Source organism: Taeniopygia guttata, chromosome 1, assembly GCF_048771995.1.
Source record: "Taeniopygia guttata chromosome 1, bTaeGut7.mat, whole genome shotgun sequence".
NCBI lineage: Eukaryota > Metazoa > Chordata > Aves > Passeriformes > Estrildidae > Taeniopygia > Taeniopygia guttata.
This window is the reverse complement of record NC_133024.1, coordinates 43,005,679-43,018,562: the sequence shown is the minus strand read 5'-3', so window position 1 is coordinate 43,018,562 and position 12,884 is coordinate 43,005,679. Positions and strand designations below refer to the sequence as shown.

General features: G+C 36.3%; 1 protein-coding gene across 4 annotated transcripts in view; it reads right to left on the bottom strand.

Annotated features, from left to right (window-relative positions):
* The window catches only part of ATM (ATM serine/threonine kinase), a 58,004-nt gene that overhangs the window by 23,290 nt on the left and 21,830 nt on the right, over window positions 1–12,884 (bottom strand). For all 4 annotated transcript variants that reach the window (XM_030270356.4, XM_030270368.4, XM_072927657.1 and 1 more), the window contains exons 30-40: window positions 12,030–12,204; window positions 10,286–10,450; window positions 9,900–10,032; window positions 7,911–8,006; window positions 7,020–7,191; window positions 6,495–6,636; window positions 5,688–5,864; window positions 5,158–5,326; window positions 2,581–2,668; window positions 2,125–2,280; window positions 1,240–1,348 (exon numbers count right to left, since the gene is read on the bottom strand). In XM_030270356.4, the coding sequence (XP_030126216.4) occupies window positions 1,240–1,348; window positions 2,125–2,280; window positions 2,581–2,668; window positions 5,158–5,326; window positions 5,688–5,864; window positions 6,495–6,636; window positions 7,020–7,191; window positions 7,911–8,006; window positions 9,900–10,032; window positions 10,286–10,450; window positions 12,030–12,204 (1,582 nt within the window). The remainder of the gene's footprint in view (window positions 1–1,239; window positions 1,349–2,124; window positions 2,281–2,580; window positions 2,669–5,157; window positions 5,327–5,687; window positions 5,865–6,494; window positions 6,637–7,019; window positions 7,192–7,910; window positions 8,007–9,899; window positions 10,033–10,285; window positions 10,451–12,029; window positions 12,205–12,884) is intronic.

Sequence of the window (12,884 nt, the reverse complement as noted above, 5' to 3'; positions counted from 1 at the left end):
CTTCTGTTGGGGTGTGTTTTCAGTTCCCCCATATTATGGTTTCTCCCTCTCCCCCTCTTTATGTCACATGGTCCGTCCCCCCTTCTCCTCCTCCCCCTTTTGCCTGTCAATCCTCCCTTTCCCCACCCCAGTTACATAACTTTCTACTGAGTCATTCCCCTGACCCCGCCCCAGGGCCTGTCTGTCACCCTGAGGCCTCTCCCTTCTATCCAGAACCTTCCAGCCAGGGCCTTAGGTGATAAGCTGATCCCTGGGGACCCCTTCTTCCCTCTCCCCTCATTGGATACCTCCCTTGATTGTCATTCCCTTCACCACTCCCCAGTTATTCCCCACTGGTTCACTGGTGTTCCCTCTCCATGCTGCCACCCCCTGTTATAATCCCCTGCCAGCTATACCCTGCTGCCTTTTGGGGCATACCAGATTCAAACTAAGGTGGGTCTCATAGACCACCAATAAACTTGGAGCTGCGGTACCCCCGGAAGGACGACTCCCGTGTCTTTGTCACCGTCACACAGGGTCCTGTACAGGTCTGGTGCAGCAGGACTCACAGGTCACACCCCTCGCCCGCGGGGTCATAGGGGGTGGCCTTCGTTGTCCAGCGTGCCTAACATCGAGCTAGCTACAGACCACCGGAGGCACTGCGACACTCTTCAGGCCTACTAATTTACTTGTTAAAGATCTAGAGCTGGACCTTAGGTGGGCTAGTTGAAAAGTAAAAGGCAATAGCAGTAAATGAGCATCAGATAAACCAATTAAGCAATGCATTTTGAAAGTCATACAAGCATAGTTCTGGAATAACGAACTATGGAAAGAAGTAACTTGGAAGAGGCTACTGGATCAGATTTGACATATCAAATAAACCTGAAGGAGATAATACTACTTTGGTTTTGATAATTACAACTCCTACATCACTTGCTGATTTTTAGTGAATGTATATCTGTTACAAAACAAACTGAAAAATATTTGGCTGGCTACCACCCTGAAGTCAGTTATTTTGGGAAACAAAGCCTGCTTTGCTGTGATTTCAGACTTGCCAGTTAGTTAGTGTTTCAGGTGAACAAATACTCAATTTAATTTGTCTGGAAAGCAACTGAGTTCACTTTGAATTAAAGTATGAGGAGGACTTTAAAACACATTTTTTAAATTCCATTAGATCTACCCTCAGCAAAGATGAAACCTATTGTTAATCATAGCTATACGAGATGGTTTGCATTCAGATTAGGAAGCACACACAAGTACCTGCAAACTTAGGCCAGTTTCTTCTTTACTTTTCTCATTCAAAGTAGTAATAGGTGTTCTTTGACTTTCCTCTTCAAATGTCAAACTCTTAGCTGCTTTAAAAGAAGATCTAAAAGAAATGTTTCAATATGAAATTTCATATAGAGAACTAAAGAAATTCTGAGACAACACTCAAAAAAAACCAATAAATGCAAGACTGCCATAATCCCAGGTTATTCAGTATGGCTCTCCATCAGAATGAGGAAGTGATCAGTTGAGCTGGGAATATCAACATCAAGAACTTTAACACCGAGGTGTTTTTTTGGAGAACCCCCCTACACACACCTTGTAATTTCTAATCTTTTATTAAATCAAATTGTTTTTGTGAATGCCTGAAGTGTTCTTTCTCTGTGAAAGAATAAAAGCAGTTAGTTAATATATGTGCATATAACCAAACTTTTGTTGTATTTTCACTACCTGACAGTGGTTTGTCCCAAAACCTAAACTAGTTCCATATTTTGATCTTGCTAGACCAGAAAACAAAGATAATTGTCTGTTATGGAAGAAAGCTCCTACAAGGATCATTTAGCTCTATTCACAGAATTCTGGTCATCATTCTGGGGTTTACTTTCTCCCCTTGATTAACTTCTGGCTGTAATTTAACCAACAGCACTAAGAAAAGTTTCATGTTGACTTGGATTACAAGTCAACATGACACTGTTCTGAGGCTTGGATCGCATTCAGGAGTAGAAATATTTTCCATGTCCATATACACAGCTATGGAATATTTTTACAGCTCCCTTGACATTCCATATAACTAAAACCAAAACACTGCTGGGACTCGCAAAACATGATTCATTTTACCAGAAATGTCAAGAAACCTCAAGAAAGGTAGCCTCCTCCTACCTTTCTTGCTGCTTGTCCCTATTTATCTTGTCTGCGTAGATTTCTGCGTAGAGCAAGGCTGTGAAGTGAGCAGCACAAGACTGTGCTGCTATAGCAACCTCCAGATAATTCAGATCTAGCCAGAAGCTGTCATCAAAAACTGTACCTGAAACAGATCTGATTAAATAAAGACTTTAATACTGCTCTAACAGACCTTTTCTCTAGCATTAAACAAAATAAACCCAGTATTAACTATAAAGCTTTCAAAAGCCTAACTTTATCTTAGCTCCTGGAAAACCCACACCACAAGAAGTTTAAGGGTAGCCATATCACTTCTGTAACAAATACAAGGTCACTACTATATCTTGTCTTTTAACCAACATGTTCTCTACCATGTTCTTTTTTTTAAAATCTAGAGCACCAACAGATGTTTGAACAGTCACAATTAAGGCAATGTTTTGAAAAGCTTGGATTCACCTCTTTTGTCGTCTCAAGTAATCAACAACAGCAAGCATGGCTCGTCGAGATACTTTATCCAAACTTCTAAAATTATGTGTTTCTTGATCTGGGATGTATATTTCAAAGGAAAGAATATAATGAATTTTTGTCATATCATATTCATTTACAAAATAAAAAGGTCTATTTTGCAGGCAAGAAAATAACTAAAAACTTCCTTGAATTACATTTTCAAAATTAAATTAACAGTTTGTCACAAAATGTATTTCTTCTCCTTATATGATGTTAGTGAGATTACAGTAATTTGTACTACAATTTGATGAAATTATTTTTGTATTATTAGTTTATGGATTCTATTTCTTCTTACAGAATTCAGAGATGAACTAACATCACTGCAAAAAGCTCTGTAACAGACTTCTGCCATTAGGCTTCCACCATGTAATGTTATTCCAAAGTCATAGAAATTAAATTACCGCATTGCAGATTTTTTGTGTATGGCTACACAAAATCCCCTAATTGCCACATACAGGTACATACTTGAAAAGAATCTATGTTTCTATGTGTTGCTTCTTGATTAAAAAAAAAAATCAGACAGAATACAGGTTGTATTCTGGTATTTGGGTTAATAATTTCTTCATTCCTCTGGTCATTTCTGAATTACCAATTGCAAGAAGCAAGAAACAGGGAGCATGCAAGCAAAGGTTTGATTACTACTACGTTACAGTAAGGAGCAGTAGTAGCAATTTCCTCTAAAGAATGCAAAAGACACATTAAGAAAGTATCTTGGCATTTTTTCTGCTCCAACAAACAGAAATGGATGTGTTCATAAGCATTTAATTCTCCCATATCTAACTGCTTGGGTTTTTCCCATTTGGATCCTGATGGATTGGAATGAAATTTATCTAAATTTTCTAGGAAGAGTTTTCTCCTTGTTCTCACAGGACAACAGTTTCTCCTTGAAGATGATTAAAATTTTTGCTTCGAATACTGATGTTCTATCACTCCAATTTTGGAATTAACATATCTTTGCTCTGTTGGCTACTGTACCTCCAGTACAGTACTGTGTGCTGCTTCATGGTTTTGGGTATTTTTTTTTTGTTAGCAGGACAGTTTTTCATCTGGAGAACTCCATTTAAACCTTCTGTATGTCTTTCCCTTTTCTTTTTTTTTTTTTCCCCCATTTATTGCCTCAGTAAGATTCTCTGTGTAGAATTATTTTTAAGAAGAATTTCTGCACAGAAGGGGTGATTAGATATTGGAATGAGTTCTCAGGGGGGTGGTGGAGTCACTGTCCCTGGAGGTGTTTAAGGAAAGTCTGGATGTAGCACTCAATGTCATGGTGTAGTTGATGCGGTCGTGTACAGCTACAGGCTGCAACCGAGGATCTCAGAGGTCTTCTCCAAACTAAGTGATTGTGGTTCTGTGAATCAGAGTGTTTGAAGGGGCCTCCATCACTGGTATTCTTGAACTGACTGCAAGTTTCTAGAACTTGGAAAAATCCCTTTATATTTTTATTAGAGCATTTTGGGTCACTCTGTACATCTGAGCATAAGCTTGTGAGTTGTAGAAAGAGCTTGTTACCTGAATTCAAGAATGTAACTGTTCCAGTATTTCAGTCCAGGCTAATGAGCATCCAAGAAAGTACTTTAAAATACACCTAGCATCATTAGGGTTATTTACACCACTCTTAGGAAAAACTGCAATACTAAGGATTCCCCTTCCTCTCTGACAACCTGAAGCTTGCATGACTTGCCTGTAAAGAGACTGCAAGACATTGTACACACTCTTTCCTTTGGTGATTTGTCATTGAAGAAAAGAGTTAGAAGATATAGCACAGTAGCTACTGCACCAAAAAAAACCCAAACCAAATCAAACCAAAAAACAAACCTACACTAACCTGAAGTTACTGTATTTATTTCAGCTCCTGAAAAAAAGTGCGTGTACAATGGTACATGCAGTGTCTAACAACAGTGTCAAACAACAAAGATCTTCCTTTTACACAAATTTCTGCTAACTTCAACCATAATCTAAATGCAAAGTACATGAACAGTTTATTTAAATGGTGCTTTTCTTTAAAATGAACTTACTAACTTTATCATACTCTGTTGCAGTTCTGTTGGTTACAACTTCCTTCTATTTTGCTGGAATGGAACGGGTCTTCTGAATGCATAGGAAGACCATTATCAGTATGACGCAGCAATTAAAGCAAGGGTTAGTCTTCTCCAAGGCGAAAATTCAGGTGAAAACTGCTTTTTATTGCTTTTGTTTGAGTAAGAGAGGAATTTAACTGCCAATTACTCATTTTAAAAGACAGTCCATGACGCAGTCTTGCAGCACTTGACATTCGATAACATCTAAATTTAGCAAGTGCTGAACATCATTCAGTTATGAGAAAGAAAAGAAGTTATACAGAAGATACTTCTTGGGTGCTGCCAATGAACAGCTTCAAAATTACTGGTATCTCCATCGAAAAAGATCAGTTGGGCAGAAGCTTCTAAATTCTGCCTACAAGTGCACATCATACATTCGATATCATAAAATAGCTTTTTTACAACCAGAATTCCTCTTTTAGCTGAAACGAAAATATGGTGGCATTACCTGAATCAGAACTTGGAGTACATCTACTAGAAGAGGCAAATTTGCAACAGGCTGTAAAAAACTTCTGGATGTGAAGTGACAAAAGATTTCTCCAAGATTCTTCTGAGTCATGAAGAAGAATATCATGAATCAGGTATGGAAGCAAAGTTTGACACAAGTCTGTTTTCACCTAGAAAATAATAATGCACAGCAGCTGCTAAGAAAGAAATGCTTTTTGGTTGTCTTTCTCAGGTTACAGCCTAACTCACAACTGCTCAAACAAACATGTGATGCTTGAGAAAGGACATAAAAACCACGCAACAGGGCCATGCTGGCATTCCCTTAAAGGAGCCATATAAAGTTCACCTATGTTTGCAATTATCTCTCAAATTCTGTATTTTGAGAATATATTTTATGAGTACCTGCAATGTATGATCACAAAGGCCCTGAATTATTTAATAGCAGAAATAACTACTTGCTATCAAGATGAGTAATCATATTTTTTGTGCATCACAGCATACATACATGTACAAATGTATTATTTAGCTCACCTCACAGAGTGGCTTCATCAACTGGAGAACTTCATTTTTCACACCTCCACTGTCCAATATTGTACTAGTTAGGCGCTTGATCCAGGTCTCATGAGTTTCTCCCAGAGGAATCCACAGGTTTGTGTCATCCAATGTTTCTAAAGGAGCCTCCGTATCATTAGCAGACACTACAAGACACTACAAGGAAAATTACACATTGCAAATATAAAAAAATTCTATGGCATTTAAAAAAAACATACTGCAATGCACACTTTCAAACATATTAACTATTACCGGTTCTTCAGCTCATTAACAATATCAATTTTGTTCATGTAAATGTAAAGTTTTCCAAGGAAATCTGAAAGTATTAAAAATAAAATTTTACTGGTGACATCAGCATGGTCACATTAGGCATCACGTTTAATTTACAAATAAAAAGATTGAAAATTAGGAAATATCTGATTTATGCACTTTTAATTATGCACTATTTCTGACTTATTTTCCACCATTTTATGCATCAAGTAACACTGGAATCCTGAGAAAGCATTACATTGTCCATTAGGTAATCAAAAATTGTGTGTCTAAATGAAAGCCCACACCTTTCCAATGTTAAAACTAATTTCCAAAGTGAAGGGAAAGCTGCCGCTGGTAAAACAGAAATGAGAAACAGAGATACAAAAGCAATCAGATTTGCAAATATATTGATGCCAAATGTGCCATTTATCAAAGCCTACCTCAAACATTTTTTCAAATTCACTTTTTAAAAAAGATACATATTTCTTTTTCCTCTACTCCATGTGTCATGTATATAAGGTGTATCAGAAATACCTTTTTCCTAGGTGTTCTGAAAGGCTGTAGATAGATTAACATGGGATCAGCTTTACTTTTATAAACTTCCCAAAATTCATTGCCAGACTTGGTGGCTAGTATGTTCTTCAAACAGGAAACAGCAGCAGCTCTAACACCAATACTGAAAAAAAGAACATACACAACATTGTTATCATTAATTTCATTCAGGTATTTGATTTTCAAAATCGCCTTTGTAAGTACACAAGATAAATAATTCAACAATCTAGGGTGCCATTGCATATTTTCTTACAGAACAAAGCCTGAATATTTACTCCACAGCACTGGTATCCTCTACAGCACAGAGGAGACTCTCTGGCTTGCATCCTACTACAGAATTTCTAGGAAACATCTAAGAATGACTGAGTAATTAATCTGAGCCTTGGAGAAGCATATAGCTGGTATTAAGAACACTTTCAGAGAGTTACTCTGAGGTGATCGGAACAATGTACAACTTAATGGCTCCTATTTTGCTTTTGAGTTAACTAAATAAATAAGTATACTCACCAATTATCTGTTAAAGCAGCGTTTATTTGAATTAACATTATGAAGACACACTGAAGTTTTCTATCTTCAAATAAACCTGCTGATGTAGAATCTAGTGCATTTTCAGTACGCTGAAGAGCAGTGGTGGAGAAATCCATGGGACCTATTTCTCCCAAGCAACTTCCAACAGCCTCTGCAAATGCATGTCATTTTATAGTCTTTCTGTAGTCTCATACATACTAAAACAAGGTCTTACCCTACTTTTAGAACTGATACTTTTATGGGGTAAAAAGCAGCAAACATTTATAATCACTTAAGAAGCTTTATGATTAAAATTACATGTGAACAAATTTTGCAGCTTAAGACTCATAAATATTATAGTTATGCTTTTTAACTCAATTTTCTAAGAGTGCCTATAGCTCTGGATTTTCCAGCTTATATCAGATATGTCTCTTATGTTTGCTTCTGCCATAAACTGGCAAATGGAAAAGGTCAGAATTACTAATTTTCAATCCCTAAAGGGTATGATAAATACAAACAGAAGCCTGTGTGAGCCCAAACAGTAGACTGCAAACTCAGCAAGAATTAATCCATATTTTACATAAAAATGTGTATCAATGGTTGTCTCCTCATTTGCTTTCCAGTATTTTATCAAAAGTATTTTATCAAAACACACAACTGAAAAAAACCTAAAAAAACAAAACTAAAAGTGACCTTGAAAATAATTTTTAACAAGGGATGTTAAATGTTCATTAGAAAAAAAAATATATATATTTCCCTGCTCTTTCCTTCATACTTTGCAAGTGTGTTGAAGTGGAAAGCACAGTGAGAAGTAACACTGAGAACAACCACAGTTTCAGTATGGTGTTTACAATGACAGCCATAATTTACCTGTGGGTCTAATTAACTTACCCAGCACTGCTTTTTCTCCTGTATGGTTAACTGCCATCTTGGACAGCTGCAGTAAGCTCACCACCAATTTCACTATTACAGAATCTTCTGGCTTTTCTATCATCCAAAAAGAAAAATAGATGCCAAGCATGTCAGTATATTTGCAATAGAAGTTATTAGAAGAAAACATTGCTTCAGTGTCTTTTACTACAAATGTCAATATGTATGTATCACTGACGTTGAAGCAAGATGGCATTAAACAGTACATCAGCTAAATTACTCCTTTTTCTTATTCTTCATGGCTTGGAAAAATGTCTGTGCATTTGAATAAGCCAAAGAATCCCCCAAACTAGAATGCACCTATGCTATTATTTTCAGTGTTTTGATGCAAAAAAATGATAATTAAATACATTAAATATTAGCATAAGTTGGTGTAAGAATACTATTTGAAATAGTAAAGTCATACTGTGTGACTCCACTAACAGCCCTTAAGCTAATGTCATCATTCTGTTCTAAATCTAAACTCAAGAAATACCTCAAAATTAGGCTTTCTGTCAGGAATTTCTAAGAATTTGAGTAGCTTTCAGTTCCCAAACCAACTTCACCAAATTATAAACTCTCAAGATGGGTACTTCCTTATATATTTGCTCCCTGCCTGACGTCTTTTTATAAAATAAACATTCCAAACAAAATGGTCTAGGGAAAAATATGATGAATTGCCAGTGTAAGGAAGAAAAAAAAATGAAAGTAGTACTTCTAAAACAAGTACAGATTGGAGTAGAAATCTGGAATCAGACTTTATGCTTACCTTACATCTTTAGAAAAATGAATACATAGAATAATAGACTTTTAAGTGCTCAACAGAATTTTATTATAAGGCAAAAGCCCCATTAAGCTTGCCAGCCCATTTCCAGCAAAGCAAGAGAAAACACTTCTCAGGTTTTGCCTGAGCATATCTTCACACCTAATAACCTCTATAAAATATATCCAACTCATTTTAAGGTCAGTTATGTTGTTAATCTTCATAGTAAGTAGTATTAAGTGCCATGGTGAATAGATTTTGAGAAATTACATGGTTTCTCTTGTATAACTGCTCCCAGATTATTTAATCTGTTCTTGTACTGTGATAAAAGTAGTAAGCACGCCCTACTATGCTTCATCATTCCATTCACCAGTCCATACAGCTCTATCTATTCCTATTCAATCTCTTTTCCAATCCTACAAGGCTCTCCTCTGATGGAAGCTGTTCCACAGAAGCATGTTGCCCTTTCACTACCTCTGTTCAAAGAGAGGTATTTGTAAAATTGTAAATGATACACAGGATGTGTGGGCCAAAATGCACTTGCACCGTGGCTTTACAACATTACAATTCCCCAAATAAAATTAATTGTTTACAATTAATCACATAATCTCTTTTTATCTTCCTGTCATGCACCCAAGCTAGTGAAGACTTGATGTAGAGGAGAAAAGTGAAATGGTCTGGCACAATTATCTGAAAACAAAATTAGGAAGGAACTGAGTCTGGACTGAGGGCTGAAACACAATCCTGGCACATGTCAAAATTCAACTAAACTAAATCCTACTATTTGTTCTGAGAGCTTTACTTTCTAACATGCCTTTAATAAATTGAAGCTTCATTTCATTTAAAAGAGGAGTAAAATTCCTATACAAGAAAACACATTAAGCAACCACAAATCAGTGTACTTCTACATTATCCTGGTCACTCACAATCATACATGACCCATGCCAAATGCTTGAAGGGTATTTTATCCTCTCTGCCATGTAACATCTCATTTACTTATTATTCAATTTGCTAAAGATATTTTTGATGCTTTTTGATATTTATGATTATGAATCATATATGTCAATCTACTCTGCGTGTCAAATTCTAATATGATTACATTGTTAAACATACAAAAAAAAATTCCATGTCAAATTAGACTAGGGTACATCATTAAACACCTAAAATCAGGTAGAAAAGAAATAAAACACATAATAAGATATGAGTACCCTGGAAAATTTTCAGGAGATCTTTCATCTGATCTTTATACTGTTCCAACTTTTTGCGCAAATCATACAGTCCTTCAAGCCGTGTTAAGGGCAGTGAATCACAAACCCCAGCCGAGAGAAAGTGATTAATTTCCTGCAAAACAGCACTGCATTAAGCATACATAGCATATAAATAAAGGCTTCAGGTAAAGAAGTGGCTCTAAGCAAGTTCACGATGTGGATGCAAAGTACAAATGGAGACCTACAAGTATCTCCATGGCTGAAACCAGCAATAAAAATCCATGTCTCATTTAAACTTAAACTATAGTTAAGAAAATTAGTCCTCTGTGGAAAGTTTGCATTACAAAAACCACTATGCTGTGAGATGCATTTTAAAATGTAATTACCTCCAAAAGAGAATATGGTCCGTTACTGTATTTTATTTTCTGTTGAGTTGCTCTCAAATCTTTAAAAGCTGGGTATTCAGGAAAAGGATCTAAGCACTTGATTGCTTGGTACAGACTTTCATTATCCTTATTATCTATCACCAGGTACTTCAACAATCCTAGGACCTGAACATAAAATGTAAATGAAAACCAAAAAAGATAGAGGAACATTTTTGAGCCGCATTTCTTACTCAGGTTATAAAGTTTGTATTTCTCTAAGTTTCATAAAACTAGTAAGGTAATTTACTTACAATGTTAAAAGTTGTAAAAGTTGGGGAAATCACTATTTTCTAAAATGGTGGGGTATTTTTTCTCTTCCTTCTCCCAAACAAAAATCAAAGCTTTTACTATCGCAGCCTGCCGCTTGGTTCTGTATTTTGATGAAGCTGATTTCAAATGCTGGCCAATATATTTTCTGTGATAGTCACAATAATTTAACAACACACTGCACCCAAGCAGTTCTGGTGTCATTATGACTTTAGTGTTCTCACTGAAGTGCTGGTAATTTGGAATTATACAAACATTTATATATCATACCTTACTACCAAATCACTAAACTCTGGCAGAATTTGTACAACGATGTATCTACAACTTAAATAAATGTCAAAGAGGTACCACTTCGGAAAAACATTGTTTTTATGCTTTACTTAAAAATCAGTGCACCTGGATATTCAATCCAAGCACCTTTGAGGAGTTTTAAATCTAAATGATGAGTGGTTTTATTTAAAGATTTGTATTTACCTGAAAATTATCAACTAGCCTCCATTCAATGCTAGAAGAAGAAACAAAAAGGAAGAAACTGAAAAGTGATCACCAGAGGGTGGACATCCCTGTCTGAGTATGAGAAGGTTTCACATTTGACATCTGTTCCAATTCAATTCAGAGAAATTTCTGTCCTCTCCACTTTATGCCTGCCCAGGGATATCCTGACACGTGGCCTTTGCAGATGTGCATGTGCAACTGTTTACAAAGACATATTGTAAATCTGATCACAATCATGAAGCTGTGAAACAAGACTGCCAGGCTATTTTCAGCTGGGTTGGCACACCCCTCCAGCCGAACTGGAAGTACAAGGAGGAGGAGAGCAAAGGGCTGCAGTGCAACCATGCGGATGCCTATGGTACAATGGAATCAGATTAAGCCAGAAGGCAGCATGAGGACTGGAGTGCAACAGGCACACTCTTCTGATCTACAGCTACTAATTGTAAATCTCTGAATCCTCTTATATTTTCAACCCCAGCAGAATGAACATAAAAAGCAACACTAGAGGGGAAACAATGCTTGTCACACATCAGAAACTGCTTTGTTTCCCTTTTAAGGCCTATGTGCTATATTTGTTAAAATGTTCATTTATTAAATTAATAGCTGAACTATTGAAATCTATTTTCTGCATATATTTCCTTTTTGTCCTTTAGACACCTTGTACCGAAGGTCTTCATCGTATTTCCCATTAAATCACAGAGTGTTTTAAGGAGTTATTTAGCTGCTTGATGTACTGTTTGACAAAACAGTAGTACCAAAAGTGAAGTTGCATTTAAAAAAGTTAAAAGCATAGTGTTACATCCAAAATAACAGGTTTTATATAAATCTACAAAGCATAGGATAAAGGAATAAAAATTGAACACGAGTACAGAGGAAGCCTTAAGAACAGTGAACATGAACTAGAAAACTAACAGGTAAGGCATAAGCAGCATCACAAAACTACCTGCTCCTGAATCTGAGACTGGTCCATGGCAAGAGGTATCAGGGTTCCTACAATAACACGAAGGTGGGTCTCCAGAGCATCACTGCAACATGTAACTGCTGTGTGGCAAACATGATGCAGAAGATCACAGCAGAGAGAAAAGCTGCGCATGGATATGTCTCTGATTATGATGGGTCTGTCAGAGGAAACAAAGTGGAATTAAAGAAATACAAACTGGCACTGTCTCAAGTGTCAACACTTAATACATCAAGGAATAATAAGGGAAAAGGAAAATAAAGTCAGGATAAATTGATTCTAAACTTTAAAATTTATCAACTCAATGAATCAGCTCTAAAGACTTAGTTCAGGAGACACAGAGAAACAGAAACCGTGAATTTGACTGCTCACTTTATAAAATGGAATAAAATCTTGTTAAAAAATATACACCAAAAAGAAAATAAAATCCCCAGAAAGGTTTTAGATTATTTTTTGTCAAGACAGTCTTGACATAACCACAAAAAAATAGAAAACATGCTCTATGAATCCTTCTGTACCTAAAATTACCATTAGTTTAAAAAAAATCAGGCTATAAAGGACACCTGGAAATTATGTAGTGCAGCTTCCGCCCTTAAGCAGTGTCAGCTTCAAATTCAGATCAGGTTCTCAGGATTTTATTTAGCTCAATTCTGAAATCCCTCTGAAAGGAAGTGTTGCTCTCCAGTGCAGCAGCAGCCCCTGCCCCAATTGAGTGTTCAACATAAGAATAATAATGCCATAATAATGGCATTTACTATAAAATCCACACATCTCTTCAACATCTCAGGGTATGAAATGCTTCAAACCAGCCAAGGAATCAATTTATACATAAACTCAGAG